Raw genomic sequence first — 20,293 nt, 5'->3', positions numbered from 1 at the left:
GGCGTTCCACAGGTCAGGCGCCACTACCAAGAAGGCCCTCTGCCTGGTTCCCTGTAGCTTTGCTTCTCGCAGTGAGGGAACCGCCAGAAGGCCCTTGGAGCTGGATCTCAGTGTCCGGGCTGAACGATGGGGGTGGAGACACTCCTTCAGGTATACTGGACCGAGGCCGTTTAGGGCTTTAAAGGTCAGCACCAAGACTTTGAATTGTGCTTGGAAACGTACTGGGAGCCAATGTAGGTCTTTCAGGACCGGTGTTACATGGTCTCGGCGGCCACTCCCAGTCACCAGCCTAGCTGCCACATTCTGGTTGTAGTTTCCGGGTCACCTTCAAAGCATAGCTGCCAAGTTCTCCCTTTTTAAAGGGAAATTCCCTTATGCTGAATAGGCTTCCTCTCGAGAAAAGGGAAAACTTGGCAGCTATGCCTTCAAAGGTAGTCCCACGTAGAGTGCATTGCAGTAGTCCAAGCGTGTGTCATTTACATACCGCTTGCACTCAGCATTCACACATGCTGCACATTTATCAACCCTTATAGCCTATTCGTGCTTACTCTGAAGTAAGTTCAGGTTCCAAGTAAGAGAGTGTGAGATGCCACGCTTTGTCTAATGTGTTCATTACTACTGAGCATTGTGCTACCCCCTACTCTCTGCGTCAATGGCAGTGACATAGAGCAGTTTTCTGTGCTGCCCTTCATTCTAAGGATTCTCAAGGCTGCTTAGGTTAATAAAAAATAATATATCACAACAAGATAGTAACAGAATTAAGTTGTGTCATTTGTCGCTATTCCCATCTTAGTATCAACTATGTATGTGCAGTTCTGTTTTTTGCTTTACAGAAAGTTTATATGGGTCGCAGTTGCAAATCTTCACAAACCTAGCTTTCCAAGAGTCTGCATTAGTCTTGATATTTTGTCGCAGCAGAATATGAAAATACAGATAAAACTCTTCTAGGCATTTGCTCATCAAACCAGCCCTTTTTTATTAGTTTCCCACGTGTTTACTTTAATATGAGTGTGAGAGTCTCATAAAATTTTGTCTTCCTTTTAATGCTCATTAGCTTAAAAAGGCTACCTCTTTCGGCTTCATAATAACATTGTACTTGGCTTGTTTCCTGAAGTAAGATTGCAAATGAAAGTGTGGATCATGAAGTAGTACTGCAATGGAAAACAAGTGTTTTACTTCTACAATGTGTCAGCACATTTGTCTTTACATACATATTATCCCGAGGATTATCTAGTTACTATGATCAAAGCTGATGTTAATAAGATAATTTAATAAGCATCCAATGCCACAGACTTGGGTATTAGAGAGAGGGAAAAAGCCATTTCTGGCCATCCGTCCTTACTTTGAAGGATAGATGCAGCAAACAGGATTAAACATTGCTGTGAAACAGAAAGAAGCCATAATGATAAAGGTAATATGAGTTGAAGGAACAGTAGCAACACCAGATGCAATCAAGCTTGCAGTGTATAGCGTTTAGAATTATTGATGAAATACGGTTAACTCTGCATTTATTTTCAGTATATCCATTTTGCAAATTAATGATACATCCCAATATTAGGGAAACAGAATTATGTTAGACATTGACTGTAAGAAATGTAGAAAGCCTCATCCAGAGCGGTCTAGTGTTAAAGTGATTGTTTTGAGAGTTAAGTGGTTGGAGAATTGTGTGGAGGAGTAGATGATAAATGTATCTATATATTGCTAGAGTTTATTGCCTCAAACGCATAGTCTCATTTTTAAAAGCACACTGCAGTTAATCACTTAAACTGCATACTAACCATGTATGTAGGTATATATAATGCACAAATATGTGTGAGCTTAGGAAATGTGCTTGGATTTTTCATTACCATAAGTAGCATAGGAATAGAAAACATCAGATTGTTTTAATCAACCTGCATATTGTTTCTAGATTAATGATACAGTCTACTCGGTCATTGTATTTATCATTATAATGATACCCGTTGCAGAAGCAGCCGATAAGATGCCATAGCAGAAATAAATGGCCACCTTTGCTGAAGCAAAGTAAACTGGGTGCTTATGAATGAGTGTAAATGTCAGCAGCTACAGAAGTTTAAATGTTTTTCCAATCCGCATTCCGTGGCCTCTCCCACCTTCCCCCTGATGTCTATGACCTTGGGTTCATGGACAGGATGTGATCATCAAAACAAGGCATGCTCATCCTCTATAGGTACAATACTGTAGGTATTGGTATTTTGCCTGTGACTTCATTTCTGCTCCATATATGTCGACTCATATATTCCGAATAATAACAGTGTTAGGTAAAGGTAAAGGTAAAGGGACCCCTGACCATTAGGTCCAGTCGTGACCGACTCTGGGGTTGCGCGCTCATCTCGCATTATTGGCCGAGGGAGCCGGCGTATAGCTTCCAGGTCATGTGGCCAGCATGACAAAGCCACTTCTGGCAAACCAGAGCAGCACATGGAAACGCCATTTACCTTCCCGCTTTTGCGGTTCCTACCCTGTTTCTCATATTTTAAGACATACCCATAAAATAAGCCATAGCAGGATTTTTAAGCATTCAAGGAATATAAGCCATACCCCGAAAATAAGACATAGTGATAGGCACAGCAGCAATACCGGCCATGGCAGGAGGAGGAGGAGGAAAATATAAGACATCCCCTGAAAATAAGCCATAGTGTGTTTTTTTGAGGAAAAAATAAATATAAGACATGTCTTATAATATGAGAAACACGGTATTTATCTACTTGCACTTTGACGTGCTTTCGAACTGCTAGGTTGGCAGGAGCTGGGACCAAGCAACGGGAGCTCACCCTGTCAGAGGGATTCGAACCGCCGACCTTCTGATCAGCAAGCCCTAGGCTCAGTGGTTTAACAACAGTGTTAATAGGTATAATAAAGTGTTTAGTGTTTGTCTACAAAGGTAGTTGTACTTCACAGGTATATTGTGGAGTGTGCTCTGGTTAAAAAAAACACCCAAACAATTTCAGGATTCGTGGCCAACAGGGAGCCCTCACAACAACCTGCATCATTACGTTGTGAGAAGGGGCACTGCTACTACCTGCTGTATATTGGAGGGTTGTTTAGCCAGTACAGTGGTGCCTCGCTAGACGAATTTAATTCGTTCCACGGGTCTTTTCTTATAACGAAAATTTCGTCTAGCGAATCCCATAGGAATGCATTGATTATTTTTTTTGCCCATAGGAACGCATTAATTGAATTTCAATGCATTCCTATGGGAAACCGCGATTCGCTAGACGAATTTTTCATAAAATGAATTCGTCTAGCGAGGCAACCTCCGCTCGAAAAATCCTTTCGTTAAGCAGAAATTTCGTTAAGCAGGGCATTCGTTAAGTGAGGCACCACTGTACACAGTTTCCCCTATTTTGCAAAGTCCATGGGTCTGTATCCATGGGTCTCCATGCTCTCCACCCCTGTTCCTTTCCTTGGGCACATGAGGGAAATGGGCAGAGGAGATGTAGGTTTCATACTCTGACGCACAGGATCCTCTCCCAGTTAAATTTCTTATCTATGTTGTCCTTGCAGCTCCAGTTGCAACAGTGGATTTACAGTCCCCTGTGGGTGTTTGCCTTGGTGTTCTGTGACAGGGTACCTACACAACTCTTATGAAATGCCAAGTGTTGCGGGGAGGGGATACCATACATTGCGCTAAATTCAATAGTAACATCTAGTTCTCTTCAATTCTGTATAGGAGTTACATGCCGAAAGGTTCACTGAGCTTTTGGTTGACTGGTTTTTTTTTCTTTTGTCACTATTTTAGATGCCGAAGAGTATCAGCCCCCAATATGGAAATCATACCGTGAGTATCAGAAACTGGAATTTGGGGGTGGGAGGAGGGCAGGGGACCTAACTTGGGAGACATTGGAAGGGCATTGTGCATGATTTGAGGAACCTAAAGGAAATGGGCATTGATAAGAGGAACCATAGGAACAGATGCTTAAGTTCCAAGTCAAATTTATCTTTTTAAAATAACACCTGTCTAGAGAAGGTATGGAAGAATCATCAGTGGGTTTTAAAAGACACGAAAGGCATAAGGGATTTCTAAGTATAGGATTGCCTGCCTTGTGGCATGAAATTAGAATAGAGCAACAATCTTATATATTGTACACTTACCTGAGAATAACTCCCATTGCATCCAGGTGGACATGTGTAGGATTGCATTGCACATGGTTGCTGGGATTTCTTTTTGCTCCACATCCGCTAACCACCTGCCAAAGCAAAGAAGCATCAGTTTTGGAATAGCTGCTTTGAAATGGGTGGGGTGACCTGTCTAAGCCACTGCTATTACGTAGGTGCTTATTAACTGGACATAAAAGTCAGAGAAACAGAAATGGAACCAACAGATGCGACAAAGAGTGTGTTGATTGACAAAAGGTGCAGCACAAAATCCCTGGCGCAGGAGTGCAGGCAGAGAAAAAAAGAGAATTACTCCGAGAGCATGTCCTGGCATGATTCTAAGAACAGCCCTTAAACGCTCGTTTTATTGTTCTTGCTAACACAACAGTCTGTCATTAGAGACTTAGGAGATCACATGGCGTATATGTTTTAATTATATGTACTGCTGAAACAGAAAAAAAGATGCTGCCAATCATGGGCGTACCCAGGATCAAAACTAGGGGGGGGGCAAGGGGAGGGGCCAAGGCACGGAACTAGGGGGGGAAGGGGAGGGGCCACAAAGTGGGCGGGAACGGCGAACTCACGCTCCGCCGGGCTGTGCCCCTCCCTAGAAGCAGGGCTGGTGGGCGGAGGCGGAGCCCAGCGGAGCGCGAGTTCAGCGTTCCCGCCCGCCGCGCCGTGCTCTCTGGTTCCCCGCCGCGCTTGGCCTTGCCAGAGGGCGCGACGGGGAGCTGGAGGGAGGGCGCAGCGCGGCGGGCGGGAACGGCGAACTCGCGCTCCGCCGGGCTGTGCCCCTCCCTAGAAGCAGGGCTGGTGGGCGGAGGCGGAGCCCAGCCCAGCGGAGCGCGAGTTCGGCGTTCCCGCCCACCGCGCCGCGCTCCCTGGTTCCCCGCCGCGCTTGGCCTTGCCTGAGGGCGCTGGAGGGAGGGTGCGGCGCGGCGGAAATGGCGAACTCGCGCTCCGCCGGGCTGTGCTCCGCCTCTGCCCACCAGCCCTGCTTCTAGAGTAGGGCAGCTGCCCTAACTTGCCCCGTGGTGGGTACGCCCTTGCTGCCAATCTGTTGTCAAGAATTTGTTATTTTTGTGTGTCTGTGTAAGCCTCATTCATTTTACCATGTGGCAAGGCAAAAACTGCAGCGGACTTTCATGTTGAAAGTGTTGCCTCTTTCTTAACTTTGGTTGTAGTTGGACCATTAATTCAAGACAAGTTTCTGGGAACCTGGTTGTTGTTTTTCCCCCACTTCCAAAGGAATATTGAATAGGATGTCAATCATATATTTAATGCTGGAGAAAGCCACATTCAAATTGAAGAATTTGAAAGCATGGAGTATACAAAAGAAGTTTTAAAAGACTGAATCCAGATGCCATGCCTGTCAGCTTTAGAGCTTGTTGGATTTGCCACATGCTACCCTTGCACCCTAGTTCAGATGCCATGTTTTTTTTCCTTTACTTGTCACGTACAGTGACATTACAAACACAGATTGTTGGGCTGGAGACCAGGCTGAGAGCACCATTGGTCTCAAATTGGGAACTCTGGCAGCTAGACACACAAGTGTCAGGCTCTGAGCCACTCTTTCCACTGGGCTGCTATCTGCTGTGATGGTTGTTGTTGTTTTATGTTGCTCTTCCTCCAAAGGAACCCAGGACAGCAAATGTTGTTTAGTCGTTTAGTTGTGTCCGACTCTTCGTGACCCCATGGACCAGAGCACGCCAAGCGCTCCTGTCTTCCACTGCCTCCCGGAGTTTCATCAGATTCATGTTGGTTGTTTATATAACACTGTCCAAGCATCTCATCCTCTGTCGTCCCCTTCTCCTTGTGCCCTCAATCTTACCCAACATCAGAGTTTTTTTTCCAGAGAGTCCTCTTCTCATGAGGTGGCAATAGTATTGGAGCCTCAGCTTCACGATCTGTCCTTCCAGTGAGCACTCAGGGCTGATTTCCTTAAGAATGGATAAGTTTGATCTTCTTGCAGTCCATGGGACTCTCAAGAGTCTCCTCCAGCACCATAATTCAAAAGCATCAATTCTTTGGCGATTAGCCTTCTTTATGGTCCAGCTCTCACTTCCATACATCACTACTGGGAAAACCATAGCTTTAACTATACGGACCTGTCGGCAAGGTGATGTCTCTGCTTTTTAAGATGCTGTCATTGCTTTCTCCCAAGAAGGAGGCGTCTTTTAATTTTGTGACTGCTGCCACCATCTGCAGTGATCATGGAACCCAAGAAAGTAAAATCACTCACTGCCTCCATTTCTTCCCCTTCTATTTGCCAGGAAGTGATGGGACCAGTGGCCATTATCTTAGTTTTTATGATGTTGAGCTTCAGACCGTATTTTGTGCTCTCCTCTTTCACCCTCATTAAAAGGTTCTTTAATTCCTCCTCACTTTCTGCCATCAAGCTTGTGTCATCAGCATATCTGAGGTTGTTGATATTTCTTCCGGCAATCTTAATTCCGGCTTGGGATTCATCCAGCCCATCCTTTCAAATGATGAATTAAATAAGCAGGGAGACAATATACAGCCTTGTTGTACTCCTTTCCCTTTTTTGGGATAGGTTTGATCTTTTTGCAGTCCATGGGACTCTCAAGAGTCTCCTCCAGCACCACAATTCAAAAGCTAATACAGCAAACACGGCAGTACTAAAAAGGTACGGTTAAAACATATAAAATCAGTTAGACACCAACAATGCTGTTAGCCACAAGGAGTTACAGAGACTTCCCCTTCCATAATTGTCAGGTGACGCAGAGGACTAGTCAGTTGCATTTCACCAGATCCTATAAATCCTCAAGACTCTGATCCAGAGATGGCTCAGTTCCCTGAGACTCACTTTGTCATAGTTTTTTTCTGAATGTAATCTGCGGCCTCACAGAAAGTATGCCTTTCTCCTTCCCTTTCCTTGAAACTAACCTTCCAGAAGCAACAAATAGGAGGAGAGGCATGAAGGTAAGGGTTGCTTTTTTAAAACAAAAAAACCTTAAATTAGATGCAAAGCTTTATCCACAAGGAGTTCCTAGCTGAAATATCATGCAGAATTGTAGAATCGTAAGAGTTAGAAGGGACCACGGAGGTCTTCTAGTCCAAGCCTTTGCTTCATGCAAGATCTGTAGTGGAGGATGCAATTATAGCATTCTTGACGGACAGCTGCGCAACCTCTGCTTAATATTTCCGCAGAAAGAGCCCACCACTTTGCAAGTGTTGCTCGGACAAACAGCTGTTACCGTTAAGAAGTTAATTTTAATGTTTCCATGAAATCTGCTTCCATGCAGTATTCACTCAGTGGTTCTAGTCCTGACCACCCTCCAAAGACTCATTCATTCATTCATTCATTCATTCATTCACTCTCTACCTTTTTCCCTGGCAGGGACTCAAAGCAGCTTGCAGATAAAATAAGAACAGCTTAAAAAAAAACCTAGGTTTTTTTAAAAATTAAGAACTACGCATCTCTCTCTCTCTCTCTCTCTCTCTAGCTATCTACACACACACACACACACACACACACACACACATGTTCTATTAAAAGCATACTGTACAATCACAACAAAAACAGTACAGCAACAGTCCCCTCATTAAAACAGTCAGTTCCAAAAAGCCTGTTGGAACAGGGAAATATTCATCTGCCAGTGAAAAGACAAGAGGGGGGCCAGTCTAGCTTCTCTAGGGATGGAGTTCCAAAGTCTGGGAGCAGCTGCCAAGAAGGCTTTCTCCCATGTCCCTACCAAGCGTGCCTATATGGGTGGTGGGACCAAGAGAAGAGCTTCCCTAAAGAACTCATAGCCCAGGCAGCTTTGTATGAGGTAATGCAATCCTTCAATTAGCCTGGACCTAAGCCATATGGGAGGGGGAGGAGGAGGAGGAGGAGGAAGATGAAGATGAAGAAGAAGAAGAAGAAGAAGAAGAGGAAGAAGAAGAGGAGTATTAGTAGTAGTTTGGATTTGATATCCCTTTGAGTCTAAAAGCGGCTAACAAGCTCCTTTCCCTTCCTCCCCCACAACAAACACTCTGTGAGGTGAGTGAGGCTGAGAGACTTCAAAGAAGTGTGACTAGCCCAAGGTCACCCAGCAGCTGCATGTGGAGGAGCGGAGACGTGAACCCGGTTCCCCTGATTACGAGTCTACCGCTCTTAACCACTACACCACACTGGCTCTAACAGAGAACCAGCCAGCTTTTGACACTTGAGATGTACCTTTCTAGGACCCGCCTTATTCTTTAACTTCAGTAGTGCTTTGCGCTATTTTTAATGTTGTGTTTTAATGCTTGTAACCTGCCCTGGGACCTCAGGGTAGGTAATAAATTGCAACCACCACCAACACCTTTTATGCATAACAGCCTTTCAGGTACAGTGGTACCTCGGTTTACGATGATGATCCGTTCCGGGGAGCCAGTCGCTCCCCGAGTTCATCGCTCACCAAAGGCATGCTTCTGCGCGCGCGCGAAGCGTCGATAGAGCGCTTCTGCGCACACACACGCTGCACAGGTCACTTCTGCACATCCATGTGCGCGGAACCCGGATGTAAATACTTCCGGGTCCGCGGCGGTCGCTCTCCGAATCCGTCGTAAACGGTGGCGGTCGCAAACTGAGGTTCCACTGTATTTGAATGCTATCATGTCTCCCCATAATCTAACGTCCCCAGATCTTTGAACTCTTCCACCTAAGATTTAGTTCCTCCATCCTGGTTGCCCTTCTCTGGGCCTATCCCACTTAGTCTATGTTTTTCCTAGTGCGATCCGTGCCCACAATTGGGCTCAGTACTCCAGATGTGGCTTGACTAATGCAAATAGAGTGAAACTATTGCTTTCTGCTAACGTAGCCTGAGATTGTATTACCGATTTGTTTAGCAGCCACATTGCACTGCTGGCTTGTGATGTTGTGTGCTGGTGCCAAGCCAGGTCTCTCCCACCCTATACTAGTGCCTTTGAGTTTTTGTGCCTACATGCAGGACTTCTGCCAAGTCTCCAAATGCCTTGGAAAGTGATGAAACCGGTAAGCTACATTTTCAGGATTCTTTGCACTGAGCTTCTTCTCAGTAAGGCATCTGTGTTGCACATTTCTTACATTGCTCTGCGTGACGGTCATGGCCCATCAATCTTCTGACACCATGTGTTGTATTCTGCCATTTATGTAGGAACTCACTACAAGCTGAGCTAGTGGTAGAACAAAATTTATTTTTGAAGTGGCTTGAGAGGCTGCATAGAGTAGTAACAAACTTCCCCAGAGAGCTTACCTTCCAAGTCCCGGACTGCAGAATCCGGGACCGGCAGCCGTGTGACACCGGAAGTTGCGTCGATGTAACTTCCGGTGTCGTTTTGCCCTTCTATGGGCACCAAAATGGCCGGCGGCGGCTTCGAAAGTCGCTTCTACGCATGTCAGGAAGTGCGTCGACGCAACTTCCGGTGTCATTCTGCCCATCTGTGGGCACCAAAAATGGCTGCCGCCGACACCAGAAGTCGCGTCTATGCCCTTCCGGACATGCGTAGATGCGACTTTTGAAGCCGGCGGCGGCCATTTTTGGTGCCCATAGAAGGGCAAATCAGAAAGGGAAAAAATGGCCACTGGCAGGAAAAAATAACGGAGAAAAACAGGAGACGAAGTGATACGGGGGACCACCAGGAAAAGGTAAGTGAAAACGGGGTACTTGGCAGCTATGCTGGAGAGCCAGCTCTCCAGAAGCTGCCCCCTGCATCATAGCTGTTTCTCTTAAAGGGGCAACAGGCCAGATATTTAGGTGGCCATGCATACAATTTACCAAGGAGCAACCTTCTTTTTTGCATCTCCCCTTCCTTGGGTGTTGTTGCCATTCAAGCTAAAGGGGAATGGTTCAGTTTGTAATTTCCTGAGATTATGATGTCCCTAGCCATAATGCGAAGGCATTTATTGTTTCCCGTAGTGACAGGTGGTCATTTCCAAACTCAGCAACATCACTGCTCCAGTCTGAGCAACTTGGCTCTTATCGAATGGCCAGGCTGGTATCAGGCTGCTTTTACCTGCTTGCTTGATTTCCTTTCTTTAAAGCAACTGCTGTCATGTGAATGGGTATAGCAGCATGTTGTGCACTGCATGTTTGTGTCAATGCGCCCTATCAGAGGCTTGCTACACATTGAACATGCTTTATAAAAGGGAGTTTAAAATGGTGACAAAAGATGTGCATAGTCTTTCCCTGTTCTGTGGCTCTTTGTGAAGGGCCTTTCCCCCATTGGGATTCAAATCACTTGAACCCCATTGGTGTGTGAAAATTCACTGCCAGGACAATTTGGAGCAGAGGAATGATGAGCAAGGGAAGAGTAACACATTGCCTTTCTCTTGCTTCACTGCTCCAAATCTTATTCTCCTAAAACTGTTTTTTTTAAATGACATCTGGGTTCTTCTGTACACATGTTTGTGTGCAATGAATTGTTTGGCCCTCAGGCTAGCCAAAACACTTGACTGCAGCGTACAGCAATAACACACCTCCTGCTGATCATTTCCTGTTTTTGACTCACTTAATTAGTGATGTGCAAGCTCCCTCCAGTTCGATTCATAATTGGCTCGGTTTTTCAAAGCATTCTCAGAAAACACCTGGAGAAAGTTCAGGGTTTTCTCAAGAGTTAGTTCTTGGAAATAGTGCTTGGGAGAATTAAACCTGCTGTTGCTGTTCCCCTCTTCTCAAACAGGGACACTTGTGGCACTGTGGTCTAAACCACTAAGCCTCTTGGGCTTGCCGATGGGAAGGTCGGCGGTTCTAACCCACAGAGCTCCCTAGCAAAATAAAAAAAAAATCCTTCAGTAGCACAGACCAACTAAGTTTTTATTTTGGTATGAGCTTTCGTGTGCATGCACACTTCGTCAGATACACTGAAACAGAATCCACCAAACCCTTCAGAGGGTGGGGGAATGGGTGATGGGCTGATGGGAGTGGTAAACCTGTAGATGGCTGTTAACGACTGCTGATGACTGCAATTGGTCCTGGGGGGGGGACAAGGGCTGAGGCGCTAAAGAAAGCTTGATAATGCATAATGAGATAAGAATCCGATGTCTTTATTGCTCTGTCCCAGCTTCTGCCACCCTAGCAATTTGAAAGCATATCAGCGCAAGTAGATAAATAGGTATCACTGTGGCGGAAAGGTAAATGGCATTTCCGTGCACTCTACTTTCCATCACGGTGTCCTGTTGCGCCAGAAGTGGTTTAGTCATGCTGGCCACATGATCCGGAAAGCTGTCTGTGGACAAACGCCAGCTCCCTCGGCCTGAAAAGTGAGATGAGTGCCGTAACCCCAGAGTCACCTTTGCCTGGACTTAACTGTCCATAAGTCCTTTACCTCTTACCTCTTCTCAAACATACCTTGAAAGGGAAGCTGTGGTTGCACTGAAGGCTGGTGACAGTGTTCATTTCATCCTTCCATTCCCAGACTTTCAACAGCAGTGGAGCTCCTACAATCCATTGAACCAAATGCAATTGTACAATTATCAGGTTTCACAGCAACAATGATAGCTTTAAAATTAAGCCTTCGCTGCCATCAGGCTTTCACAATGCTATTCCCCCTACCTGCGTAAGTTCAGGTGATGCCATGCCAAGCCCATTGTAAGCCATGCCTGAATTTCTGGAGTGATGAGCTCTGCTCATACTTAGCTGGGGATAAGAACTGTCAGCTTTGCTATTCTGAACCACCACCACCCCAGTTATGAAATTCAATGCAATTACTAGAAAATTGACCTTTTCCACTTGTAACTAAACCCTACAGCTCACTTCTATTGCATTGTGCTATGGTTTGCTGCTTAAGGGCATGTGCTTATGAGCTTGAAATCTCTAGTTCAAATCATGATTCATACAGTCATTAGATGCCAGACTTGCAATACAGTGTTAGTGAAACACTTAGGAATTTAATGGGGAAACATATAAACGCTAAGCATGCATCTGTCTCTGTTGCCATGATGCTGTCCACAAACATTTGTAAGTTTTAGTCAGCTCCTACTGGATCAGAAGTTGACTACAAATATGCTAATATGCTTGTATACGGAATGCCCACATTTGAAATAAATTGTAGACTTGTCTGGGCTGTAGAGAAAGCTACCCCCTTTCTCACTTGTATATTCCCTGAAGACTTGCTTCTTCCATAATGCTTAAAAATCTTTGCTGACTAAAGTAATTTTCTAATGTATTTCATTTACTTGCCTTATTACTGACCAGCTCACTTACTGACATAAGATCGTTAGAGCAGAAGCTGTAAATAGCTCTGGGAGGGCTAGGGGGGGAAAGGAGCTGAAAAGTGAGCGAAGGATGTAGGGAGAAGAATACAGGGCTGTAAAAGTATTAAACAGCTTTTAGAATACGTGTCTTGTTATCGATATGGGCAACTAGTATACATTAGTAGTGCAATATAGTAATAGAATATATTATTGCACTCCTGTCCCCACCGGTATTCCTTATTCTTTATACTCATGGAACTAAGCTGAAGAAGAGGTTGTTGTTTTTTAGTACAGGACATGTATATTTTAATACATTTTACTTTCTTTAGTTTTACCTGCTTCCTATATGTTAGGAACATAGGTAGCTGCTTTATACTGAGTCTGATCATCAACATGTAGTCCAATATTGTCTTCTCTGGCTGGCAGTGGCTCTGCAGGGTTTCAGGGAGTAGACATTTCCAGCCCAAACTGGACATGATGGGAATTGAATGAAGAACCTTCCCTACGTATGCAAAGCAGATGCTCTACCCCCGAGCTACCCGGTCCTTCTGCTGTTTTACCTGCAGCCAAGCATTTTTGCCCAAGTGGTGAACTGCCGACTGGAAAGAAAGCAAAAGAATGTGGCAAGACAGGCGCTTCAAAGAGACTTGCACAGGGCAACGTACAGCTGCTACTTCTCATGGAGCAGATGTTTATTTTGTGCGTCCCCCTGTATGGCCCATTGCAGTCCCTGCACAAACTGGTTTCGCAGGATTTTGTGGCACTTCAAAGCCACATTGCAGGAAATTTCGCAGAAGTACAGTCACATCCATTTGCAAAAGTACATTTGGGTAATGTTGTGGGTGCTAGTTGGATAGTGCCCATTACAAATAAATGAAAAGATAGATAGGTGTCCACATATGAAATTGTATAGAGCAGAAGCAGCCTGATCCAATCAATTTAGCATCACCTTTGAATTCCACAAAATAAGGTGGAATAGCTACAGTTAGGAAGACAAGGCAAACTTGACTCCCAGCAGTAAGCTATACCCTTTTTGATTAACCATTATGCTTTTTAGGATTATCAGAGATAGCTCAGTGCTAATGCAACAGGAATGGCACATCACTTCTTTCTTCAGGTCTCACCAGCCATGTGCTCCCTGCACCTGGGCTCGCAAATAATATACAAGTACATACACACCTAGGACTCATTTGGATTAGTCAAAAAACAGTGTTTTGAATGCGTTATAAACATGCAACACCAGGTGACGCTGGAGAGCAAAAAGAATTTCTATGCGATTTTCCATAGCGTTTTTTTCTTTTGTTATAACGATTTAATTTCTGTCTTATTTATAGCAGGTATTTTCCTGTGTGTAGATCCACCCCTAGTCATTAATATGAACCCTGGCATGGGCATTTAAAGGCAACACCACGTGATGTGGTGTGTTCAGCACAGCAGAAGCCTTGTAAGCCAACACCTCACAAGTTTCCACTATGGCAATCAGAAGTCTACATATATAATTTTTGTCAATAGATTTGTTGGAATGGATGGTGCTAGTACCAATAGCAAATCTAAAATGTGTAGCAATTTTTAAAGACAGGCTTACATTTCTCTGACTAATTTCCACATTCCCATGTGTAGAAAAGATGTGCATAAAACAGAATTCACTCCCATTTGGGGGAAACTCATTTGTCATATTGTTGTCACATGCATGGCTATTTTCACTTGAGGAGCAGCCTCACGGGAAGAACTTCTGCCAGTTTTGTGCAAAAGTAGCTGTACAGATCACTGATTGACTAGATGCGGGTGGTGCTGTGGTCTAAACCACTGAGCCTCTTGGGCTTGCCGATCAGAAGGTCGGCGGTTCGAATCTGCATGACGGGGTGAGCTCCCATTGCTCTGTCCCAGCTCCTGCCAGCCTAGCAGTTCGAAAGCATGCCAGTGCGAGTAGATAAATAGGTACCGCTGTGGAGGGAAGGTAAACAGCATTTCCGTGTGCTCTGCCTTCCATCACGGTGTTCCATTGTGCCAGAAGCATGTCTGTGGACAAACGCCAGCTCCCTCGGCCTGAAAGCGAGATGAGCGCTGCAACCCCATAGTCACCTTTGACTGGACTTTACCAGGTCCTTTACCTTTTTACCTAGATGCCTGAGAATTCACAGAGCACCGTCTCCCTCTTCTCCAAGAAGTTTTAAAATCTTAAACCAGGCGTTATAATTTCTGCTATTTTAAATGGATAATTGTACTAACAACACATGTACCAACCAACCAAAAAGTAGGCAGCCTTCTAGTCAGCAGAGGTGAGGAGGAAAACTGATGAGGATGTCAAGATTCATTGTGGAGGAAGGTACCCGTGTCCTCTATGAATTCTAAATGTGATACTCTATAATAGCCCTTGCAAGTCAGCTATTTCCCCTGCATTTGAATTTAGTTTGAAGCAGCTTCTTTAAGCCTGTCTAAGCAAATGTTAGTATTCATTGCAGCCTTCTAATTACAAATGTGTTTTTTATGTTTGACAGTGTATCAGTTACAACAGGAAGCACCTCGTCCCAAGAGAATAATTTGTCCGCGAGAGGTCAGTTTCAAGTTTCTCTTCATCTTCTTTAATTGAATGGTCAGCAGCATGCTGATACTGTTGGTCTTCACATTTTATGTGTGCTGGATGTGATCTATATATTGTCATCCTCACAAAAGATTCAAAAGCGCTCTCTTTTTTAAAAATTATAAGGTGAACATTATAAAAACACCAATTGCTGTTTGTTATGAATTCTAAGCTTTAAGTGATTAATATTATTAGGATGTTTTCAGTACTATTTTCGTGTTAATCAAAGTGTTGTATATCCTTGTATTTATTTCTACCATAAATGAAGCACGATTTCCTACCCCACCCCAGCAAATCTTCCACTAGCTTCACGGACCCTGTTTGTCATTTGAAAATATGCATTTTGACAAATGTTTTAGAATAGTGTAGGTAGAATATTAAATTAATAGCATGTGATCATTCTCCCTACATATCTAGAGCGCAAAGACAGTATGTAAGAATAGATAAGGCCATGCATTTACTGGCTGTCTCCCAGTTTTGTTTCCTGAAGTTTCTAATGGAGTGCTTTGTTTCTGACCAGTTTTATTCCCATGATGGTGTACTAGGTATGGCTCACCCTAATTGCACAACATCTGAGATGGAGCTGTTGATCCTGGTTTTGTCTTGGCAGAGTAAGCAGCTCATTAAAGAGGTGCTTCCTTCCCTAGGATGTTCCCGGTGATGTCTGTATATAGGCCTTATGAAGGTCACCGGAAGCATTCCTGATTGAAGACACAGATCTATCAGAGGTGCTAACTGAGAAACACACATTTCAAGTGGATAGGCAGCTCCGTCTGATGCTTCAGTAGCTCTGAGCAGAGAGGACTCCCTAGTCTTCCTCCTGAAATAGACCTGTCCCAGTCAATGCATCTCCTGCAGAGCAAGTCTGCCGACTGGAAAGAGCAGTTTCCAGCATCAAGCAGGAGCCCTTCCCAGTAGCAGATCTGTTCATGAATAAGCACCTCAGTTGTCAGGCTTAAAAGCAATTCTTTTGTTTTCTGCAGGTGGGAAGGGCACACCCACTGCAGCAGAGTTTTCCAGGAGAAGGGAGGGAGAGATCGTTTCTCTTTCCCCTGGGAAGAAGCTGAGTGGTTCAAATGTGCTTGAAGTTCCTCTAGTTGTCTCTTTAGTATGATAATGATTTTTAGTAGTTTTTAAGGACATGTTTCTTCACGTTTGCTAGCAAGCAAGAATAGCTAGGAGCAATACTGTTAAGCAGAGTCGCCTTTGCATTTCCATGTGTGCCATGAGACTTGTTGGTGTACCTTAAGTTGTGGTGAGTGAGGTCATTGTGGCTCATACTGAGATTGACTCAGAAATTAAGCAGCCTACAGTGTTTTGGAACAGACTAGATGAATGAGGCGGGGGGGGGGGCTGGGAAGTTGTCTCTGGCTTCGGTTTTCATCTTGTTCTTCTATATACTTGGTAATTCTATCTTCAATGATTATAACACTTTCCACCAATTCTCCCTGAAATGATCATGATGTTAATAATAATAATAATAATAATAATAATAATAATAATAATAATAATTTATTATTTATACCCCAGCCACTCTGGGCGGCTTCCAACAGAAAAATAAAACACAATAATCTATTAAACATTAAAAGCCTCCCTGAACAGGACTGCCTTCAGATGTCTTCTAAAAGTCTGGTAGTTGCTTTCCTCTTTGACATCTGTTGGGAGGGCGTTCCACAGGGCAAGCACCACCACCGAGAAGGCCCTCTGCCTAGTTCCCTGCAACTTGGCTTCTCGCAACGAGGGAACCGCCAGAAGGCCCTCGGTGCTGGACCTCGGTGTCTGGGTAGAATGATGGAGGTGGAGACGCTCCTTCAGGTATACTGGACTGAGGCCATTTAGGGCTTTAAAGGTCAGCACCAACACTTTGAATTGTGCTCGGAAACGTACTGGGAGCCAATGTAGATCTTTCAAGACCGGTGTTATGTGGTCTCGGCGGCCGCTCCCAGTCACCAGTCTAGCTGGCGCATTCTGGATTAGTTGTAGTTTCTGAGTCACCTTCAAAGGTAGCCCCACGTATAGCGCATTGCAGTAGTCCAAGAGGGAGATAACTAAAGCATGCACCACTCTGGCTAGACAGTCTACCTCCCTCCGAATCGGAGCGACTTTATCTGCAAAAAACTTTGCAAAAGCATTGCAGGAGATATTGGGGTCCCTATCAGGCCCCAATGACGAAGGTGGTTCGGATAGATTGCGAACCACCTGGAACAGTCTCCAGCTGCTGTTTTCTGCAGATGCAATAGAAACGGTGAAGAAGGTCCTCTTCGCCGTCGCCATTGCCACTTGGTAGGCTCGAACTTGAGCTCTAGCCCGTGTTTGGTCGGATTCAGAATGAGTTTTCCGCCACCGGCGCTCTAGCCGCCTCAGCGACTGTTTCATCGCCCTCAGCTCCGGGGAAAACCACCGGGCTGTCCGGGCTCCATGCAATCGGAGAGGGCGCTTTGGAGCCAAACAGCCAATAGCCCTGGTTAACTCCACATTCCAGCGGGCCACCAGGGAATCGGCTGAGAGGCCATCAACATGGGATAAAGCATCCCCTACCACTCTCTGGAAACCATTTGGATCCATTAAGTGGCGGGGGCGGGCCATCTGAATAGGTCCCGCCTCCCTGCAGAGGGGAAGGGTCACGGAGAAGTCCAGTTGCACCAGGTACCGTGTTTCTCATATTATAAGACACGTCTTATATTTATTTTTTCCTCAAAAAAACACACACTATGGCTTATTTTAAAGGGATGTCTTATTTTTTTCCTCCTCCTCCTGCCGCGGCCGGCATTGCTGCTGCGCCTATCACTGTGTCTTATTTTCGGGGTATGGCTTATATTCCTTGAATGCTTAAAAATCCTGCTATGGCTTATTTTATGGGTATGTCTTAAAATATGAGAAACAGGGTAGTGATCTGACCATGGCACTTCGTTAGTTTCGCTTTTACTTAGTGTCAGATCACCAACATCCATAGATGTTAAGCTAACCAGCCAGTGATTTCTTAGATACACACAGATCCATTTTTTAAAAATTGGTGTTAAACACCTCCCCTCCCCAAAAGAAACAAAGATAACACAATGAGATTAATATCAGATTAAAATATTATTATGCTACTTCCCAATTATATAAATGTTACCTTTTACGCATTTCATAATGATTGAAGGAATGGGGCATTGTAGAAGACTCTTGGAACAAATCCCCCCCCCCCCCGGTATAAGCTCTCCCATTACAGAATGGCTTAATGTTCGTGCAGCTTATTGGTTTGGCATAATGCTAAATCGGTGTTGGAAGTCTCTCTCTGCTGGAGATTTTCAGAAATTGCTAACAATTATTCAACAAAACAGTGTTCACTACAATGGCAAATTTGAATAAACTGTCCCTGGTGCATACAAAGCATGCACTTCCTAAACTGGACTATTATGCAGAGAAATATGTCAGCTAATTACTTTGCTCATTGTTCTTAATTCTAATTACAGTTTTAGAAAACAGTATTGCTAGTAAAGATAGTAAAATATGTGATAGCTTGGGGAAAAGCAAAACATTTTACCATCTTCTGCTCTTAATTCTGTACGAAATGGGAATGGATTTTTATTCATAAGTGCCTGTTTATTTTCTGCTGGATGTAATATGCAGAAATCTTCAAAGTATAAATAAATACAAGTAGTAATGCATGAAGGGGGTTTAACATATGTAAATGTGAAATGTTCCTCTGTTTTCTGCTTAGATTTTCCTGAAAGCCTAGCTGTAAAACAAGAGCTTGAAGATTATTATGGTATCTTTTTGGCTTGTAATATTATCAGTGTGGTGCTGAAGCATCCAGGAATTCCTTTAGTTCACGTAAAATTCAGTAAAAGATAATACAAAATATTGGATTTTGACCTGGGAGACATAAATCTAAATAAGAGACTCAGCCATCAATGTTTTGTTCCCCAGTTGTTCACATCTAAGGATGGAATATTTATTCGTGGATTTAAATGGATAATGTACATGATTTGATGTGAAATGGTCCTCAGTCATTCTATGTCCTCAAGTAATGTTTTACATAAGAGACGTACAGGCAAAGCAAATCTCAGTTGGCATTTGGTTTGTGCCGCCTGTCCACAAGGACATTTGAAAGCAAGAGTTCTAGAACACATGGAGGAAGTATGTATTAGATACATGTCCTCATTTTCACCAGTTTATGCAGGACTTCACCCTTCAAATAAGCAATAGTAGTTCTATAGTAGTTCAGGTCCTTTGTACTTGACCCAGTAAGTCAAGAAGGAAATACTAAGTTGAAGATTCCAAACAGAGTGAAAGGCTTTAGCTACTGATGGCATGAGCCCTGCAGAATTTTTGGGATCAGGTGTGGATTGGCAGGTACTCAGGAGAAGGAGGAAGAAACAGAGGGGGAGCTGAATGGTGAGAACTGTTATGGGCCCTGAGTGATGGGGGCTGGTCAGACAAAGAAGGTGGAGGAATGAGCTGCCCACAGAAGAACCTGTGGAGGTTCCAGTGGGATAGGACAGGACATACCAAACCAAAGTCATGGGGACTTGAGGAGCTGCTTGGGAAGGAGGATCATGGAACACACCCTGCGGGGGAGTGGGGTCCCCTCACCCCATGTCATCTCCCCATCAGTCTCCCAGGCACCCGCACAGCCTTTCCTCCAAGATCACCAAGGCCCACCTTCAACTAAGTCACTCTGAATGTAGTGCCAACTCTGGAGTTGCCGTTTCTGGCTCCCCAGCTCTTCAGAGGAGGTGGCCTCCCAGCCTGTCCCATCCCCCCTGTTGCCGAGGTCATGAAGAAGACACCAGCACAGGCATGAACAGACAAGGAAGACACACCCTTCTCAGAGGAGTGCCTGCTTGCATGCCCAGTTTCAGGAGCAGCCTCATTTGCTTTGCTAAGTTGGGCCTGGCCCATTCCCATATAACAAGATTGTAGGGGACATGTTGCTGGTTGGATCGATGCCTTAGCTTGTCTAGCCATGTGTAGCACCTACATATGTCTTTGAACTCTGCCTGTGTACTGTACTGATCTGAGAATTAAAGATTTTGGTAGATACTGTAATTTGAGTTGTCGTTCTTCCTCCAGTGAGAGCCAGGACAGGAACCTAGGCTGGAGGTGGGGGAATCTCTCCTTTCTGCCCTGACTTCAACTAGCTCTGAAGAGATGCTGGTTCTCCTTCCCACAGAATTTCTGCAGAACATAGAGCCTCAGCAGAGGCTGAGAAAGACTTTGAGGGGTGGGAGGAGGCAGAACCGGAGGTGGCAGCGACTGAACAGGAGCCCAAACCGAAGGGTACAATCTTGTCATCTAGAACCAGACACCACCTTCACAGATGGGAGCAAACTTCCCACCAAGGAGACTGTGTTTGCAGTTCCCAACATTTGTGTGGGAACAGGTTGGGGCATCTTAGCTGCTTACATCCCTTTCAAAACTTCTTGACCTGCTCTTGTCCCTCATATGCT

The 20,293-nt window shown here is 44.6% G+C and overlaps 1 protein-coding gene across 2 annotated transcripts in view; it reads left to right on the top strand.

The window, feature by feature from the left end:
• CHN2 (chimerin 2) overlaps positions 1-20,293 on the top strand; it is a 157,514-nt gene that overhangs the window by 55,785 nt on the left and 81,436 nt on the right. For both annotated transcript variants that reach the window (XM_035129608.2, XM_035129606.2), the window contains exons 2-3: positions 3,761-3,799; positions 14,776-14,831. In XM_035129608.2, coding sequence (XP_034985499.2) covers positions 3,761-3,799; positions 14,776-14,831 — 95 coding nt within the window. The remainder of the gene's footprint in view (positions 1-3,760; positions 3,800-14,775; positions 14,832-20,293) is intronic.

Source organism: Zootoca vivipara, chromosome 12 (genome assembly GCF_963506605.1).
Source record: "Zootoca vivipara chromosome 12, rZooViv1.1, whole genome shotgun sequence".
NCBI lineage: Eukaryota > Metazoa > Chordata > Lepidosauria > Squamata > Lacertidae > Zootoca > Zootoca vivipara.
This window is presented reverse-complemented; position numbering and strand designations above follow the sequence as displayed.